The sequence below is a fragment of the Falco biarmicus genome, chromosome 2, assembly GCF_023638135.1.
Source record: "Falco biarmicus isolate bFalBia1 chromosome 2, bFalBia1.pri, whole genome shotgun sequence".
Classification (NCBI taxonomy): Eukaryota; Metazoa; Chordata; class Aves; order Falconiformes; family Falconidae; genus Falco; species Falco biarmicus.
In genome coordinates, this window is record NC_079289.1 from 9,217,929 (window position 1) to 9,238,858 (window position 20,930).

The following is a 20,930-nucleotide window of genomic DNA, read 5'->3' on the forward strand; positions in this document are numbered from 1 at the left end:
ATTTTACTTTTTTAATCGGTTATCCTGACGTGATGATAAATATTTCCAGTCTTTTGTATTTCATAGTCACAGTTACACATCCTAGCATAAAATAAGAGATTATTTTGGTATTTTCAGTATTAAAAAATAGACATAATTTATGCTGTTTTTTTTGAATTAGGAAGTGATAAATGCATATAAAAATCTGGCATTCAGTGGGAAAATATCTACTATAAATACATACACAGATTTTAGAAGTTATTTTAAAGTTGTTTAGAAGGATTGAAAGGGCTGATACTGCAACCAGGTAATTCAACTTATTCTAAATGCCATGTAACTTTGTGTGTCTTTATTCAAGGATACTGGGAATTGTGAACCAAAAGAGCTGTGAAAACTGTTCTGGGGGGAGAAGGGCAGTTTTGACCTGATGCTTAAAAGTATGCTGAACTTTTCTAATATAAATCTATTGCTGAAAAAGTCAAAGGTGGTTGTTTTTTTTAAAAATTAGCTAGCCTGTGTTGAAAAATTGTGACAGAGCAGTACTCTGCATGTTTTTATCAGATTTAATCCAATTAAATAAGCAAACATCCCATTTCAATATACGTAATACTTTTTTAAAAAAAATATTTAAATTTGTGACATTGGCGTTCAAGGGATTTAGACTTAATCAATATTGGAACAAGTTGCATGAGAATATTATGCAGCATGAATATTGGCTGTTATTGTCCTAATAACCTTGGTAAATTTAAAATTAAAATCCAAGAGTACACCAGGCAAGCTGTGTTCAGTAAACTGGATTTTTAGTCAAAGTAGGTTTGATTTTTTTATAGGGATCCTTTTAATATCAGCAAGTTATTATCACACCCAGCACTTCAGAAAGTTTAGGAGGTGTGTGAACATACTGTCCTTTTTTCATTACTGTTGTGGGTTTCTTCATTCATGCAGCTTCCCACCCCCCCACTCCCCACCCCCCTATTCTTTATGGAGCATATTCTTTATGGAGCATTAAGTATGATGGAATTTGTCTTTAACATTTCAAAAAAATAGAGTATTTTGGTACGTTTATATTAAGTTTCTCCACCGACGTGCTTGTTCCTCTGTATCTAACCTGTACAGCCTGAATGCCAGCAGGACTCTGTGGTTTTTGGGGGATTTCAGTGTGGCTTGGCTTGTCACAGCTAGAAGCCGCAGAAGGAAGGATGGCCTTCCACTTGGCTGGCATAAAGGATTTCCACCGCTTAAGAGAATTTGGGGAGTTGGGCTGTGCTTCTTTGGAAAGCACAGAGAATTTGCAGGTCATCTGTAAATTGTTTTTTTGTTGTGTGTGTTTTTGTTTGTTTGTTTGTTTGTTTGTTTTAATACTGGAACAGATTGATCAGAGTGGTTGTGGGACCTCTGCCCTTAGAGGTGCTGGAAACATCTCCAGCCCTGGGTGACTGGCTCCAAGGGGCCCTGAGTAGAACCTGGTGGCCCCTGTTTGTACCTGCATTTGCAGGGCAGAAAAGGGTAAAGATGGAAATTAAAGGCAGTGTGGGAGTTTGTCCAAACCAGAAGTGTTACAGAGAAATGCAGATTTTAAGACTGGTCAGATTTTCCTAGCCTGATCACTTTTATCACTAGTCTGTGTGATGTTACAGTTTTGTGAAGGTGTTAAAGAGACGTCTGAGCCATTTTGTCTTGTTCTTCTTCCACATAAGACGTTGCCTTACTTAAATCTCAGCATGTTGTTCACACTTCGTTTTCTTTGTAGAAAGGATACAAACTTGAAAGGTTTTCTGCTGCTGCCTGCCTCCTTCGCCTTAAACATCACACCAGCAGTACGCAGGAGTCTGACCACTTTTTTGAAAGATGAACTTCTTGACGCATCCTCTCGGATTTTGCATACCTAAAAACCTGATAGCTCTTCCTCCAGCTTTGTCACTGTCAGTGCATGGATGGCTATAGGTGCCCCCACCCCCCCCATGCCGGCTGGGTGGGCAGCTGTGATTGTAGTGCTAATCTTCTGAGTGATACCGGGCGCATGAAGAGTGGCCCATAAGAGGACATGTATGGTGCTAGATCTGCTGCTGCTGTGATTCTTCCTTGTGGCTGAATGGTTTTGACATCTGGCATTAACGGTGTGAGTGCAAGTGTATTAGGGGAGAACTTTTACTAGTAGATGTGAAAAGAAAGTCACACATGCCAGTAGTTTTCAAAAGAAACAAAAGCAGCTTAGCTGTATTGACAGAGTGTTCAATTCGGTTGAAACAGCCCTAAAAATGTTGGTGAAAGAAACCAATTCTGGGAAATACAAAAGGTTGTATGAGGTTCCCTTTATCTCTCAGAGAAGAAGGGTTTGAAAAGAACGGCGCCTGGGCATTGCCCTAGGCTGTCATGGGTGTAAACATAGTGATGCATTTTGCAGTCGGCGTTCTTCGCTGGGGGCTGGGGGGAGCATAAAGTAATTAGAAGCTCTTTTATAATGTTCTTTCCTGCAGGCAGTTATTTAGAAAAGAGTGAACCCCACTTAATCTGTGTCTAGCAAGACTGAGGAATTCATCTTAAGAGATGCCTTTGATATTAGTTTGTTGAGATACAGCTGTCTTAAGGTAGTGTAGCATAAACCCAGCCAGTCTTGCAGTCACATTAGTACTGAGCTGCTTTTTTTTTGTTTGTTAAATCGCTATTTAGCAAGATAATCAGCTAGTACAAACTACTTTTATTTCTGAATTTCTAAACATTTTTTGAAACAGCCTGCTAATTACTTTTTAACATGGATCCTTGAAGTTAGATTTTATTTTTTTTTATTTTATTAGAACCAGATATTTAAACCACGTTTCATTACAGTTGAAATTGAAGCTGGCTTCACTACTTGCTGTGGAAACAATGCTTTAAAACAAATCTGTTCTTGTGTGCACTAATGTGCCAATCTGTGATTTTACGTAACCAGTGAATTTTGTCATGGCTTTTGGCAACCAGCTTGTAGAAGGAAAAGTGATAACAGAATGTTTTTGTACTGTAGCCTGCATTAAGAGTCAGTAATCTATGTTTATGTCAGAAATATGTGCTAATTGTCCCACTGGATTAAAGAAAGGATGGGAAAACTTAACACGGTAAGGTATGCAACCTAACTAAAGATTAACTTTATTAAAGATTTCCCCCAAGTTGTGTTCCCTGTCATTTGCACATGAGAATGTTGTGTTTTCTAATGTCACCATTATTAAAAGTTCAGAGGGCTCGGGTGCTTTTAGGAAGAGAGTTGCATCATACTCTTGTTTTTTGAGACTTGTTTGTTAATTGAAGTGTGTCATATTAAACAGCAATTTTAAAAATAAATTGGTTGCATGAGTTGTAAGATACTATATAGCTATTTTTTCCATTAGTATCCCAGTTTTACCTGACAACTGTGGAAGACCATCTTATGTGGCTGAGCAGCTCTGAGCTGGATGAAGGGTCTTGTGTCGCAGGAGGGACTGCACACTGTTTAGGGGGTTACTTACGCTGTAGACCAGAGTCCTTGATAGACTTCTCACCTTGCAGTAAACCTTTGCCTAACCTGTGCAGACTGTTCTAAATAACTTACTGAAATGATTCATTTGTAAAAGGGTGCTAAAGGTAGCTGATACCTTAAAAAGTGTTGAAACAGACACTGGTGATCTGGGGTTGTCTGTACTTAACTAACCAATTTGTGTGTGTGTTTGTTGATGCAGGCAACAGAAACATTGTTCCGCATGGCAGTAGCAAGAGGAGCTATTACACCTTTAAGACATGGAGAAGTAAGGCTAAATATATCTTTTTTCTTTTTTCTTCCTTTTTTTTTTCACATGTGATATAATGTTTTATTAATATGATGCTTTATAAATTCCTGAGAGTAATACTGTCTGCAGGTAAGTGAAGAGGGCTGGACTGTATATAACTTGCATACCTACATTACAGTTGTGTGGTGGCTTTTTTTTTTTTTTTTTTTTTTTTTTTTTAAGGAGAACAAGAATTTAAGGCCTGCCCAGTGGGTGATTAAGTACCCTTCAGGAAACACTCCCATTTTTCTCTCTGCCTGAATCATAATGTAGCCTTATAATAGAAGTGACTCACAGGTACGTCCTTTAGGCAGGTAGTTTTTCACTGGATTGTCTGTGTTAAAAATTGTAGAATCCAGAGAAATTCATGAGGCTGATCTTTGTTATTGAGTAGCTGCAGAGAGGTCACTTCATCTTTTGTTCTTTTCAAGAAATAGTAACTTCAGGTAGTATATGAAGTATTAAGACATGCATTATTCTATAGAGGATAAATAGATTTTGAATATCATGTTGCTCATACGTGCTTCTGTTGATGGTGAACGTTTGTTTCTTCCTTTGTGTGGTTTTATATCAGGTAAACATTGTTCTGAACATTGATGATTAAATGTCTCTAATATTAGGTGGTGCAATTTATGCTTAGATTGAATTTAATTTTAAAAAAAATACTACAGTCAGTCATGACACTGGAAGAAAGAACTGATCTGGGCATTGCCACAGCTGGATGCTCTGGTATATATAGGGTTTTAATTGTAGAAACCTCCATGTGTTTTTCATGGTAATCTGATTTTGATCAAATTCTGAGGTAACTCTGAAAAGGTCACATAGTAGGCACAGCATTCAGTCTGGAATCGAGACATAGACTTAGCCTGGGAATCCAGGCTGTGCTGTAAAATGTTCCTTCTGCTGATGAAGCTGCCTTAATTTGTCTTTAAACAAACTAGTATCTTTGCATCAGTGTGTGAAGATGTACCTGAGATTTCCTGTCCTGCCATTGTCGGTAGCTTTAGTGTTTCTGAATAGATTCTTTATATTTTTAACATACTGATGTTCATGCATTACACGCTTCTGTAGAAAAGAAATTTCCAGAAGTCTTAGTTATGGAATATGTGTAACCCTTCCAAATTCTGTTTGGTTTTTCTCAGTGAACGGTGCTTAATTTTCTATGTTTTATTGACAAGGCTGCAGAGAACTTGTGGAATCTCCATCCTTGTAGTTACTCAGTGAATGGTGTGAATTATGGAAAAATCAAATGATTTTTTCTTTTAAATGTGTAACTAATTGTACCATGCAATGCAAAATACTGGGATGATTGCAGGCATAATGATCTCTCTTGTGAATATTGCAATGTCTGTATCTGATCCATCTTGTGTTGAGCCAGTTCAGCTCACTGATGTGGTAGAAAAAGTTTTATTTTTTTCTTCAGATATTCCCTCTGATCTTTTATCAATTAAACTGCCTCAAGGGCTAGGGAGAGCCAGATGAGAAGCAGCAAAATAAGTGGTGAGATGATGTAGCCATGGTTAGCAAGAAAGGAACTGGATGAAAGTGCATCTGTGTGATGATGGTGAACATTACATTGGCATACTGTGTCCTGTGACACCATGTACAAGGTATTCCTTGGGCTTCAGTGGAAATGCAGTTAATGCTAAGCTAGATAATTTATAGGTAAAACATTTAAGAATTGCCCAGAGTTGGTTTTTTTGTGTATGAAGGCAGTGGGAGAAACAAAAAGACCTTTTTTTTTTCCCTCTTATATTTTTATCAGGCAATATGCATAGGGGAAAAAGTGTTCTCACTCAAGGAAAATATTTTCATTAAATTCCATTGTGGAATTATAATTTACTTAGTCTGAAAATGAGGAATGATATTAATCAAATGAAACTAATTTTTCCAGAAGAAACATACAATTATCAAGAGTAATATTAAACATTTTTTTAGCTCTTCCAAGAAATTGCTGAATGTTTGCACAGTGTGTAAGTAGAAAGGAAGCCAGAAAAAAAGTTGAATATGAACTAAAGTTGACTGTATTCTGTTTGAGAAGTGTGAACTTGGCAGTGAAAATCAAAGCAAAGCCACTTGTTTATTGGAAATTCCAAACTACGGAGGCAGCGCTCCAGATGTGCAAAAGTGCTGTTCAGCTTTCATAGCAGTACTTAAAAATGTAACCCCACTTAACATTTAAGAGGAGTAAAACTGTTCAATATTGGAAGCTAAAATCATACTTGTTTGTTGTAAATTAATAAATAAACCCTGGCAATATTCTGTCTGCACTGCTGAACAGATTAATGTGCAAACATATCTTCTATACAGGCAAAACAGGGTGCATGAAAAACTATCCCTTATAATCCAGTTGTCATCACCAGGTGGATTTATAGTTTATAATATTGAATGTCTAGGGGAAATGCCTTTTCTCCTCCTTCCAACGTTTCCTCATCCACTGCAACTCATCAAGCCATTATGTATATAGAATTTTTAAATTTCTCCTTTATTATCCTTGAAGAAATTGAAAAATGAGGTTGTACTGCTTTTTGACTTTTGCATATGGTTTGTAAAGTTACTGTTGGAAGTTTAGAAAACAGTGCTGCCATAAGTCGTTATCAAAATTGGGTACATAGTGCTAATAAATTATTTAACTGTGGGATATAGATCATAGAGGTTCCTGAAGAATTTTCTCAGCGGTTCTCTTGCTCTTGGCTGAATTGAAGTCTAGTAGCATCCATGGGAGGTAATCAAACCCAGAAGCATAATTAATATGCAGGATTCAGTATGTTGTTTGTCATGTTAATTCGTTATTTCTGTCAGTGGCTTTGTTTTGGGGGTGGAGTGTGAGGCAGAGCCTTGTAGGCTTTATTTGTTTCTGTTAGTGCTTCTAGTTCCCAAAAGATCCAAAAATTGTATGAGCAGATGTGATCGCACCAGCTCTATTGCTGTGCTCGCGCACGGGAGCCTTAGGGTGCGTTTCATTAATGCTGCCAGGTTTGGGGTTGGCAGCAGACACAGCTGCTCCAGCTGTTTCTCCTGCTGCTGGTCTTCATGTAGCAGGGTAAGATCTGCTGCCATCTGTTCCTTGTGCTGTCCAGCCTCTTCCAGACGGAGCTGCTATCTTCAGGGGTTCGCTGTTTATGCTTCCCGTTTCTGCGTCCCCTGGAGCTTCTGCTGCTGTGCGCTCAACCCCCTGGGGGAGAGGGAGGAGGAGGAGTGATAAGGATTGGCAGCAGTGGCTATGAGAAGTCACTGGATGCGTGGTAGGAGGATGGAACAGGCTGAGATGAAGTTTGATGACTGTACACAGAAAGAAAACTTCCCTAATCTTAATTGGAAGTGACCAGTTTTATTCCCATTGAGCAAGTGGTACAGCAAAACCAGTGGGTCACGTAAGATTTGTATGTCTTGTGGACGTCCTGAACAAGGAGGGGCCTGATCAGGACACCGATGTTCTCAGTCCCTGTAGAGGAGGGAAGCAAATGCACACAGCCCATCCAGAGATGGAGCAGGAGGATAAGCGGAGAGGGTGGAACCCTTAATGGAAAAAATACGATGACATGGACAACAGGGACACAATGGTAGAGCATGATTCCCAGAGAGCTGGAACTGATACCAGCCGTGTATGAACCCTGTGGATGTTAACTCATTCCTTATAACATCTCTATGAATTTGTAAACTGTTATAATCTCTTTTCATATGAAAAATGCTGGGAGTTCCAGGTGGAGGAATTCAGGTGTGTATTGTTTGGGTTCATTAAGTCTATCAGGGGAAAAAAAACCAAACATTGCTGCCTCAGAAGTGAAGGGCCATGCCACGTGGACCATTCCCTTCTGTCTGAAATGTTAAGGCATATGGGGAACTTTCAAAATCTTCATGTAGTGTCTTGTGATCGTAAAGACACGGAAACAAAATTTCAGAAGAGAAGGACTTTCACAGGAGAGTTGGAGCAAAGAAAGAGCTTAGACTGATAGGGTTAATTTTATAATGCCTGCAACAGCTGAGACTTTTTGAAGAGGTTTCAAAGATGGAAATGGGAGTCTTCAGTCTGTAGCATTACAATGGAATGCCTTTAATTTGGGATATTTGGTGTTTTTTTCCCCTTCCCCCCCAGTTATACAAAAGCCTTGGTTCATGAAATGCCATGGGCAACAAGTATACCAAGGGATTTCCAGGCTGTGTCTTAAGTTTCTGAGAGGTTCAGTTGATAGCGGCGGTTGGGTTTAGCTGGGGTGCCTGAAGAGATACCTGTCTAAGGCTCTGGTGAATATTATGCTATAAAAAGCAGGCAGAGGCCAGCCGGTGTGTCCTGTCTCTCCTTCTCAGCCTATTTAGTTCGTCTCCAGGTAAGTTAGTGACCAACCTCCAACTGGAGTTTATGTTGGTTTGCTGGTGCTGACTCCTGGTTCCTTGAGAATTACCAGTTACATTGTTTGCATGGACAATATCTGGATTTATATTAGGTATAAAATGACTGTTGTCAACCACATTTGAATTATAAATAGATACAAAAATATAAGTAATTATTGTACTTCCCAGCCCAAAATTGCTTATGGTGTAATGCATGTAATGATATGCATCGCTATGGTAGTAGGTACCCATGCTTGAAAGTGTACTTTGTTGTAAGAAGGCATGTCTTTGCTTTTATTTAAAGCCAAGTTTAATAAATTTCAGAATTACATTTTCATTCGTCTGTTTTCTGTCAGGTAAATAAGGTGAAGTGCAAAGCTTTATAAATTTAGCCCAGATATCTGTAAAAAGTAATTTCTGTGACTTTTGTATTGATAGTAAATACTGATGATACACTTGTCATTATATTTTTAGCTAAAAGTTAAACAAGGGGATTACTAAGGGTCTTTAAAATGCAATTTCTTTTATATTTTTACAAGTAAACACATAACAGTGGAAACAGTGATAGGAAATACTTTTGTGTGCAGCAGTTCTGTTAGTTCCATGGGCTTTGTCCTCTGCTTTACTCTTTGCAGTTGTAACAGATGTGAGATGACATAGTCCAAGTGCCATCCGTGTAACTTGGGTTCAAGGTTTAAATCAAGAACAACTCTCAAGATAACATCAATTTGTTTTGGTCTGAATTGGAAGGAGCTTAGTAACAGCAATGCAGTTATTCCCAAGTGAGCAAAACATACGCTTTTGTGATAAAACACTTGTTTTGATAATTCTTATTCAACAGAGTATTCTTTAGAAATCAAAACCGTAAGCTCTTTGTTATATGAGGGGACGTATGTATACCTTAGAATAGTGCTTTTAAATAATAAATTTTAAAATGTTGCTAAAAGCTTAAGATACTGTGAAAGCGTTAATTTCTTGCATTTGTGGATTGCACTAAATGGTACATAGTAGATCACAATTCAGTAGTCACTGTAGTTACATTTCTAGAACAATTTTGTCTCTTTAAACTACATGTATGCATGGAGATATATATATATGTATCTGTGTATCTGTAGACTTTTAACTGAAATTTTATCTTGTGTTCATTTTAGGAAAGAATTTCAACCTAAGAAAAGAGGGGACAATGTTAAATTGACATTACTGTTAGCTCTAGGAAGCCCTTTCTTCCCCATCCACCATGTCGTAGCAGAGTGCAGTGTAGCATCCTGGAAGCTCAGCTGTGGAATGAAGTCATGTAGACAAGAACCTTTTTTATTAATATCAGTAACTGTAATATTTTTTTTTCATGAGAAGGGACTTCCTAATTTTACTTACTGTTACAGCAATTTGAACGAGATCTTAATCTTAGGACACCTCAGTCAGTTGTGTACTGTAAAGATGACGTGGAACAGAGTGTTCATTTAAATTATGGTCTCTTTTCCATATAAAGGGGTTTATTCTAGAAATTACCAGATTCTAAGTTTGATTTTTAAATTTTGGGGTTTGTCACGATGATGTTTCTGCTTGTATTTTTGGCCAGGTTCATTTGTAGTACATGAAATGCAGGAACGCTTCGTAAACCGTAACATCTTAGGTTCTGAAAAGTTCTGAGAATCGCTTGAGATTAATTTTCTTTTAAATAAAATTGCTTTGGGCACACTGTTTCCTGTGATTTCAGCTTGGGGGCATACCAGGCTTAATCACTTACAGGCACATTAGAAGCTGAATGGCAGTGGGATAGTGGACATCTGATCCCCTCGCCCTCCTGCCTTCCTATCACAAAGATGTCTTTATTATCCGGGGTTCAAAAGTTCTGCTCTCACAGAAGACTACCCCATCATCTCTGGTTTCCATGCTTTTTTCTGGAATACTTTGTTGCTGTCATGTTAATATGTGAGGAAAGATGTTTTCTCAGATTTACATAAATCTTGCAGCAGTAGAGACGCTGTAGTTGTGGTCCTGAAGGCTTCTCCTCTTGCTAAGCCTTCTGTCTGTAGCCAAGGTCATGTTTAAAAGGCAGCACTCTGGGTCAAAATGAGCTTTGTGTGTTCTTACTGAAATGATAATGCTTCCCAGCAAACGGTGTTTGACATCACTAAAGAAATCTGGTTCGGTACAATAATAAAACTTAAGTTTTTGTAAGGCCATGTCATAACATTCATGGGATTTTTCTGCCTTTGAATTAGGATTGTCAGTCTCTTGGATCTTATTCTGTGGGGTTTTTTCTCCTCCCGGTTAAGTGTTGCTAGTACACAGAAAAATGTGTATTTTTTTAATTTAGAATGTTGCAAAACAGCGTCAATTTAATTTAACTAGACCATATTTTCTGAATATGTGGTGTAAGATCCAAAGTGCCAGTAGCTTTCAATATTAATTTCTGTGATCGTTACCCTCTTAGTTTTATGAATACCTTTCAAAAATAAAAGCAGGGAGTTGCAGGCAGATCTGAGTCCCTGTTCATCTACAGCGAGTTCTCCTCTATCCCCAGGACAATAATCTGTACTTTGATATTTTTTTAGCTTTTTTGAAAGAGATGTGTTTAAGAAAAAAAAAGTATCCTGGATCAGTGTTCTGAAACATCAATTAAAAACCCAGTAAATTATTGGCTTATGTAGGTACAGCTTTCTCTTTAGCAAAATCTTTTTTGGAAGTAGTATTGAGGTTTTTATAACTTCTTGCAAAGGAGCAGCAAATGGAGAGAACGTATCCACAAGGACAGAGCTGTTTTGTTGTCTCCCTTAAGGTTTCGGTTTGGGGGCTATGTGTCAGAAGTACTTAAAAATAGTAGTGGCATCTGGAAAATCCTTCTGGCGGGTCACAATGGGTAACAGTTGAAAGGTAATTTAATTGCTGAAGACTGGCATACCTTATCTATATTATCTGGAAGTAAGTCCAAAGTAAATAATTCTTCTGATTAAACGCACTGAAAACTAAAGCTTGATTGGAGAGGGAGGGAGGAGGAGAGAGGGAATGCTGTTGAACCCCGAGGAGGAAAACCACCAGATTACCTTTGAGATGTTCCAGTACAGAGTGTCTGAGTGATGGTTGTGCCATGTATTTGGTTGTGGGAAGGTGTTACTTGCCCAGGTTATTATTCATTTTATGCAGTTCGTAGGTTTTTAATTCATTGGCAGTCATGAAGAGGGAAGTAAATTTGTCTCAAAACCTTAGTTGAATATTGAAGAATTTTTTTCCTCTTTTAATAAGCGATTTGCCTGAGGGTATTCTGTTTCTTACCAAAAATCATCATGAGCCTTGAAAAAATACTGTCCTACTCCAAATAATTTTAAAGCAAACTGATGGAACTGATTTGATAGGAAATGGGAAAAATGTATATGCTGAGTTGTGTCTGGTGTGAATTTAAGGTAGAAATATATGAAAATACGGTAGTGGCTACATGTTCCAGCATATGGAGAGTTGCCACTGATGGAAGCTAACACACGAATTTGGAAATCTAGAGAATGTGTGATTCCAGTTCTGTTTCGAAAGTTATCTAGGTGATTCATACTTTGTATTTTCCTTTTAAATGTATGGATATATAGTATGTCTATTTTTCATAGACTAGAGCAAATGGGATTTACTACTTAAGCATTTGACTTCATGCTATGCATTATTTTTATTATATTTTTTTTTAAATGCAGGCTGATGATATGTTTTTATCTTGCAATAATCATAACTTCCCCATTGTGAAGTGAAACACAGGGCTAAAAGGTAAATCAAATTATGCACAGAAGTATTTGTCAGTTGTCTTGTCTTCCATCAAGACATTTTTGACAAGGAATAGTCAGGAGGCGATTACCTATTTTAAAGACTTTTTTTTTTTTTTTTTTTGTAATACCTTGCCTATATATTCCAGATATCTTATTCTTTTTCCTCAGCAAACAGTGAGTGCATGGCAAATGCAGGCAACATAAAATTATGGCAACAAAACTAAATGTGAGGACATTTACTTTCCAATCTAGTTTTTGGTTTAATGTGACTTTAGGTGGTCAAGAGATATGGTGCTGGGAAGTATATGGGATTGTTTTCTGAAGGTATTATTGTTCTTAATTTTTTTCTCATTAAAAATGTAGGTGGTGGTTGTCATTTCAAATATAGGCATTTCTTTCTGTAACCGGACAGCGTTTGTTTAATAACTATTTTAATTGTGGTTTTGTATGTCATGGCCTTGGAAGGAAGCTGTCACCTTGCTTTATACTTAAAACCTGCTCCCAAGGACAGGGTCTGGCGACTCCGTTGCTCCGCCAGAGCAAAGAGCATCTGTAGGGAGAATTTTCCTTGTATACGTGAGGAAAGGCAGAGTGGGTACGACAGGAGGCTGGTACTTGAATAAGGCTGCTTCTCACTTCGGTGGTGTTCATGCTGATGTTATGTTAATGCGTTCATGTAGTTGAAGAAATAGGCAACAGTAAACAACTATTTTAACTGGTAAAGCTACGAATCGGTTTATATTCCCGCATGCATTTACAAGTGCTCAATACGTGCTGAAGATGTAATTAAAGCATACATAACTGATTTTTGATTTCTGGGCAACTTGTTTGACTCAAGTTTTGGAATAATAGTCTCACCAGTGTATGAATGAGTTGTCATTTTCTCTGACGCTTTACAGTGACAGTACGTGTATGTCAGCGAGCTCATGATTATGTATGTAGAGACCTGTTGAGAAAGGGATGTCTTAACTTTGGTGTAAATGTTACTTGCATTCAATGATTTCCAGCGAATAAAAGGTAACCTTCCTTTAGGAGAACAATGTTCTCATTTGTTGTGCTGTCCTGATTCAAGTTATTTTATGCTCCTTATCCATATGTTAGAGTTCTTAAAATAATCATCGATCATGCATGAACAACAAAAACAAAAAGTCATCTTTAATAACTTTTAGTTGCCCTGCATATAAACAGAATGCATAAATCAAAACGTAATTTTATTTTTGATTTTCTGAAAAGAGGATGAATGCGCTACAGTCAGTGAGAAAGCTCTTTCTGTTTCTTGTTTGATGTTCAAAGTTTGGTGAAAATCCTACAAGTCATAGTTTATATTTCCTTATTCATGAGCAGTTTTGGATTGTACTTGGCGAACTGATACAAAGTGGAAATGATGAAAACTAAGAAAAGGAGAGATGTGAACAGAATGACTGCAATAGGTCGTAGTTACTAATACTGCTGTTTTGCCGCTGTCTCCTGTAAAATCCTCGTAGAGAAGCAGTCAAAGTACGGGCTGGATGAGCAGACAGCGAGGTGCGTTGCAAAGCGGCTGAAGATCCAGGCCCGGAGGGTGGTGACCAGTGGCACAGCGCTGAGTTGGAAGTCAGTAACTAGCAGTGTACCCCAGGGTCAATACTAGGTGCCATCTGGTTCAACATCTTCATTACTGGTCTGGGTGCTGGGGCAGAGCATACCCTCCACAAGTTTCCTGCTGACACCAAACTGGGAGGAGTGGCTGGTAGACCAGAGGGTCATGCTGCCATCTCGAGAGGCTGGAGAAAGGGGGCTGCCAGAAACCTGATGACCTTCAACAAGGAGAAGTGCGAAGTGTTGCACCTGAGGAGGAACAACCCCGGGCACCAGTGTACACTGGGGAACACCCAGCTGGGAGGTGGCTTGGTAGAATAGGAGCCAGGTGTCCTGGTGGACACCAGGTTGGACATGAGCCAGAAATGGGTCCTTGCTGCAAAGGTGTGTAAAGGAATCGTGGGTTGCATTAGACAAAGCATCGCCAGCAGGTCAACAGAAAGGTGACCCTTCCCCTCTGCTCTGCACTGGTGAGTGCTGTGTCCAGTGCTGGGCTCCCCGGTATAAAGAGAGACGTGGACATCCTGGAGGGAGTCCAAGAAAGGGCCATAAAGATGAGGAAGGGACTAGAGCATCTCTCCTATGAAGAGAGCCTGAGAGCTGGGACTGTTCAGCCTGGAGAAGAGAAGGCTCAGGGGGGATCCTACCTGCAGGGAGGGCACAAAGGTGATGGAGCCAGGCTCTTCTCAGTGGTGCCTGGTGCCAGGACCAGAGGCCATGGGCACAAACTGAAACACAGGAGGTGCTGTCCGAATGTAAGGAAACAATATTTTTCCTGTGAAGGTGACCAAGCACTGGGACAGGTTGCTTGAAGAGGTTGTGGAGTCTCCATTCTCCATCCTCAGAGAGACTGAAAAGCCATCTGGACGTGGTCCTGGGCAGCTGGCTTGAGGTGGCACTGCTTGACCAGGGGCGTTGGACCAGATGACCTCCAGAGGTCCCTTCCATTCCGAAGCATTCTGTTTGCATTTAAAGAGCTAAATTTTTGAACTTTGCAGTGTATTTTTCTGTATGTGTAAAATTAGGATAATTACATTTTTATTAGGCATATATTCGAATAATATTATTTAAAATTCAAAATTTTAAATTTACATAAGCTGCTCTTAAGCTGTAGAAAAATCAAAAGACAGTACCTGGGGTAAGCAGTTCCAGCTTGTAAAGGCTGAGGAGTGATATGAGAAAATACTGCTGTTCTTTCCAAACTTACAGGGAGGTTAACTGCTAGAATTGGGTACCAGTGGCCTAAAACAGGGTGTAGTATTTCTGGTGTAATGTTACTTGGTGGCAGGAGAGGAGAGCCTCTAGAGCATCTCCATTGTATGCCAGATCGTGGTGCTCACTGGGTGAGATCAGCTGGCTTTTACGGACACCGTGAGTCTGGTACCACCCTCCAGTGATCCAAAGTCATTTCATACTTAAAAATCTTCGATCTTCTTCCTTCTTTTAAAGAACTTTTGTGAGTTTGCTCTGGGAGGCCAACCCTATACCTAGACAACAGCACATTTAGGAGCACAGTCTAGCCTCAGACATTCAGGTACCTCTGCAAATGGAAAGCAAGTCTTCGTGATGGAGCACATCAAATCCCATTGCTCACTGCTGAAGTGTGAGCCTTGTGGGTGCTTTGAGAATCAGTAATGGTGGGCATTAATTGACCTTTACATCGTTACGGTTCTGTAGTAACTGCCTGCATTGGTTCTTGTAATAATTTACTGTAATCTTTTCATAATATTATAGCACTGTCTTCTCAGAGTCACATTGTTTTTCTTGACTGGTCTCGCAGTGTGAGATGGTTACGATGGGTGAGGACCAGGTCTGCCAGCAGCAGGAATGTTGGCATGCCTGAACTGTTGGAACAATTCTCCCACTCTGAACCATGAAACCAATCTGTTCCTGTCGGTTACAATTTTATGGAAACTAATTCTTTGTTGATGGAATCAGGTGAAAAATATGTGGTTCTGATTAGCAAACAGTATGCAGAGTTTCTTAAGGTCACGGAGAACATTCCTCTGGACACGTGCATGTGTTCAGATGTGTGTGTATGACTATGAATATATGTAATACATGCATCTGCCTATATTAAAAATGGTGGATGGTTTAGTTTTTTTCTTTTTATATATACTAGTTTTTAAATGTGCTATAATTGATACAATTTTAACATTAATTATTAAATATTTGTATGCATATTATAGTAGAATACTCCGTTTTGTTGTTTCTAAGTTTCAGAAACTTGTGTTTTTTAACTCTACAACCCTCAAAGTAGTGTTTAGCATTACTATGTAACACAAACGCAAATAATGAACCTTTTTTGAAGTAGCACTGTTTTCCATAGGAAATACGTATTATACAAGTGACTGCTTGGATAAAACAATGACCTTTCGTTTCTAAGTATCCTGCAGAGCTGCAAAAAATATAATGGTATCTGCAGTCTGCCTAATGGATTGCTCACCGCATCACCACATGCAATTAAGTATAAATGATTTTTCTGCTCAAGACAGGCTCAAGACTGATTTAGCAATGAAACTTAATTACTTCTAGCCCTTAGAGAAAATAGCCCAAGAAGGCTGAGGTTGTTGGCAGGGCAATGTGGGAAAGCTACTGCTGAAACTCCCTTCCCCGTTTCTGATGTTCTGTTAGCAGTACTTAGCACCGTTAACCTTCAATTAAGCAAATATTCCCACAAAAATTCTGCCTCGTTCGTTCTTTCTTTGGTAGAGGCTAAAGAGAAAGATAATGAAACTTTGCGGCTTCTTAAAAACAGTCGTTCTGACAAACCCAACTGCTTCGCTGTATGGGTCAAATTATTCAGTGCCTGTGGAAATTAAAACTTAAAGATTAGTTCTCAAATGCCTGTGTAAGTGTAAGGTCACCATTCTGGCCAGAGAACTCTCAGGTGAAAAGCTAAAGCTAAGTGCATTTGTGCTTCTTGGCAATTTATTATGTCATAGGTAAATTGTCTATTTTGTACTCATGTTGTAGGAGGAAACGGTGCAGGAACTGAATATTACAAAATAAATTAATCATATTAATAAACTGCTTTATGCTCAATTGCTTCATTTGAGTTCATAGGAATGTGTTATTTGAAGGAAACGGGAACTTCAATTCTGTGACTCCAAGGAATACATCTGGAATAACAATACAGAGAGACATATGGCATCAATTGCCTTATATTTTCCTATCTGGGGGTTCTGATTGCAGTAGAAGCGAAAACTGTTCATTACTTATGCAGAACTAAAAGTACAGATATTGTGGTTTTGATTTATTGATTTTATACCTGGCTGAAGTACAGTGAGTTCAGAAAAAAAAAAAAAGTGGAAGTTGGGCGAAGAAAATTGACTTCTCTGTCAGCTGTGACAAGAGTTTGCTTTACTTTTGTAGTATATTTTTCACCTTAAATGCTTTGACTCCCTTACTTGTATCTCTTCATATAAATAAATCTTTCATAGGTCTCTGTGGGAATTCCATTTACAAAGAGAAGTAATTCTGCAGTTGTAATTTGTTCACCATAATTGCCTCCTCGGTAGGGCTCAACGTCTTGTTCCTGCCAACAGCTATGGACACATTTATCAATGGAAATATTCACGGTAACAAAACTAAACATGTGCCTAAATATTTGCAAGAGTGTGCAGCATGAGGTGCCGATTCCCAAAGGTACGTTTAGCACATGCTCTAGTGCTTTACTCAGTAGGGAGGGAATTTAAGTGTATGTGTAGGTCCCCTTGATTTCAACAGTATTTAACCAAATTAAGTGACCTAAACTTTTTGCTAGACAGGAAATAATAATTTAAGCATAATCTAGACTTTAATTTTATTTTTTAAAAGATAATAAATCCAAGCATTGAAAGACTCATGGGAATAAGCACTGTCTTATCTGTATGTTTACAGTCCTTGGAATGTTTAGCCCTGGCTTGTATTTACCATCCTTGGTGTGTCTGGGGTATTTCTCATTGTAGTTAAGAGTAGGGGTTTTTTTTGGGTAGAAAACAGACATTTTAAAAACGATGCTGAGGTTTTTCCTTAAATCAATAATTACGGCTTTCAATATTTTTTTCATAGATGGGCTTGTAGCACCCTCAGTCAGTGGAAATTACCAGTCTGTCCCTTTCTATGCCCATTTTCTATGTCATGTATTTGTACTTTGAACTGCTTTGAAATTTCTGAAGCAGGTGAGGACGGTGCCCCTCACCGAAGTGTTCTTCGCTCTGCATTCTTGGTTCACCTCCTTTCAGGAAGGGGACCGAGAGCTTCTGCAAAACCCACCGCATGGCGAAGTAATGAAAGACACATGCACTCAGAGACCTGAATTACAGTTGCACTAGCAACATGTGTCAGGAACGACATGAACTTAATAAGGGGTGATTCCTGCTCCGAACAGTTAGCTGCCTAAATAAACTTGGAAAAAGGCTGGAAAAAAGTGTAGCATTAACATCCCTATGTGAGGCTGGGATGGGTGACTGATTTGGAGTCATACGAGTAAAAGCGAAAAGTAAAATTTTTATCTCTTCAGCTATAAGGGGAAATGGCACTGGCTGTTTTGCAATAGGTCATGCAATAGCTCTAGTTAATTCCTATCATAAACTAATTAATGACTGGGGTTACCTGCAGTGAAAGAGCACAGGTCTTGTACCCCAGGTGGTCTCCTGCAGTTTTTGGTTCCAGTGGCGCTGGGTGCCAGTGGCACGGCAGTCTCCATTCTTCGCAGCCATCCAGCGAGAAGGCAATGCTCAAGCCACCCTGTAAACTTCATGCTACAAATTTAGTGACTAATAATATCGTTGGGATGCAAGATGAATCATGCTGCATTGCCTGCTGCTTGAGTTTCACTGAAGTTTGAAGCTAAGCTTCACTCCTTAGCGGAAAAGGCTGCTGTTCTACTGAGCATTGCTGCTTCCTTTGCTATTTACTGAAGGGTTTGTAATACAGGTAGAGGTGAAGTGCGTTCTTTACAAAATTCCTTTCTGGTTTTATAGTTTTTTAAGGCAGGTGCTCCAACTCCCATGCACGTGTTGGATTTTAAATCCGTTAACTTGTTTGTAAGAGCAGTTCAACACTCATTTTTAGTTTACTTCTCTGAATTTTTCTTTGCTCTGAGCAGGGTCTTTTTACGGTCTGTGCAGAATGGAACTGAACAGAGGCTGATGTGGAAATAGTTTTTTTCAGTAACAGTGTTTTTTACACAGTGTGCTCCTGTCCTATGGCATTCATTACAGCTCACCGGACTTTGTGTAAATTCAGCAGAAAAATGTAGACAAAATTTCCATGTGTCATCTGCATGCCCTTGAATTCAGCTTTACTTTGCAAGGACTGTGTGCAAGAGACCGTGAGTGGGTACAATGTTCCAGTCATGAGAAAAATGCTTGGAATTCCAGACATTTGGAAGTGTGCACATACGTTTAATAAAACTTTTTTTAAAGAAGAAAAAAAAAAAAAAGTCTTTCCAGTTGCTAAGACTCAGAACTTTTTTCAGATTTTTAATCAGATCTGACCCTGGAACTGTTTATCAGACTTAAGGAAAGGTCCTTCACTTACTTTTTATTTGAATAGTAGTGGTGATGTGTAAAGGAAAGATTGATCCATACCTGTTTCCGTGTTCTTGGTTGCCACTGAAGGTCTTAAAGTTAATTTTCTTACTTCATCTCAAATTAAAGAGAGCCATTTAAAAGCATCAGCTGGTAGACAATGTGGCCTGGTAGGTGCAGTGGTTATCAAGAAATAATTTCTGTGTGAGACATTAAATTACCTATTTTACAAAGCATATCCTTTCAGCAGTGAACTGTACTTGTGAAAATGCCTTAAATTTAGTATTTTTTTCATAATATCCCAATATAAATTATTTTAGTCCAAGTATATGAAATTACTAGAAACAGAGTTTAGCACTGAGGTTCACTAAATATTTTGATTATTGTAACGTGACAGTGATATGGGAAATACTGTTATAAGTAATAGAACCGTGTACACGAAAGACAGAAATACACTGTTATGGTCAATTGTGCACATCAGCTTGGCGGAACTGTATTAGATGCAGTCTCATTTGAGAATTAACTACATGGTACTATAAAACATAATTTATTTGTGCTTTGCTGACATTGCACAGATGGTTTATACGGCAGTTAATCAGTTAATGCGGGAAAAAAAATGGTAATTTATCCTAAAATACACTACAGAGATATTTATTTTTATTGACTCTAATAAATACTTTGGGATAAGTTTTGCCCTAGCGTATATTAAAATACCAGTACAAGATTTTCATACAACAGCTATGAAAGCGCTGCTCAACAATGGACGTAGTGACAACTGGCTAAAAAGAGGTTCCTCCCTCAGTCACTTACTGCATGGCATTTTTATGCAAATAAAATTGCAATTTGAGGTGATGTTACTGATAGTGGAATGAGGAGTGACAGCTGTTAAATATTTCAAATGCTGTGCTTATACGTCTGAAGCAGAGTGAGTGGTTTGTGCAGTTGAAAGTGATGGAGAATTTTAGAGAAGCTGGATTAAAAGGGTTCAGGGTTGATCGGTTCCCACCGCTTCCTCCTCAGTTTGCTGGACATGCCCATAATATATAAGATGCCACGACTAGGTGTGACCGTACAGCGCGGTGATGGTGCTCTTCTCTCTGCTGCGTGCTCCGACGGTGCTCACGGGCTACGTTCGGAGCGGGTGCTCATCTACGCTGCTAGGGCAGGGAGGGTCCCAGCCCCGGGCATGCCTGACACAGGGTAAATCCCTGCTTTGGTACAGGTTTAACAAGTCTTAATATCTTCCTAGCCGGAGTGCTTCTCCGCTCACACCGTACCAGCACTGGTCTCTTCAGAGAAGATGCCATGTTACTGCCTTCCCTGTCCTTACGGGCCATATGCGGGCTGTAAAATAAGACATGTCGGAGTTTTGCGTTGGGATGTTGTTTGTTCTTCAAAGTGGTTGTGCAAGAACATGTAGATTGTACCCCTTGGTGTGAAGAAGTCCTGCTGGGTTAAGTGGCCAGGCAGACTTGTAACTTGATGGTTTTATATCGTCTCCCCTCCCCAGTTTTGTTTTCTCCAGTATTTCAACAATTGGTTTTTTAAATACATATTTTTTTAAGATGCTATCAAGACAAAATCTTTCTTTATAATAAGTAAAAACAGCCCACCAGGTTTGTGCTTCAATAGCTTTATTCCCCAAAATGGGAGCTTTGTGGAGATGTGGTTAGAGAGTGCAAGCCTTGCTGGAGTAGTACTGGGCAGACTGGGCCAGCCTGTTGAAGGGTGACTGGCCTAATCTAACCCTCGGATCAGGAGAAGACCATGGGAAAGGTTCTGAGTTACAGCATAATTTGTGTTGTCTGCTGTTAAGATGTATCTGGTGCCACAGTGCTGGATGTGAAGGTTCCCCTAAGAAGGGGGTTTAGGAGAGCTGGAATTGGACAAAGCTGGTTTTATCACTGGGGTACCCATGAAATTCAGGCGTTTTCCCAGTATGGATGAGTGTTCAGATTTGTCTCTTTTAATTCCCTTGGGGCACCTTAAGGAATTTTATT

General features: G+C 39.1%; 1 protein-coding gene across 1 annotated transcript in view; it reads left to right on the forward strand.

Annotated features, from left to right (window-relative positions):
- TMEM135 (transmembrane protein 135) overlaps nucleotides 1–20,930 on the forward strand; it is a 189,455-nt gene that overhangs the window by 72,296 nt on the left and 96,229 nt on the right. The window contains exon 5 of the mRNA XM_056327900.1: nucleotides 3,669–3,734. Within this exon, the coding sequence (XP_056183875.1) occupies nucleotides 3,669–3,734 (66 nt within the window). The remainder of the gene's footprint in view (nucleotides 1–3,668; nucleotides 3,735–20,930) is intronic.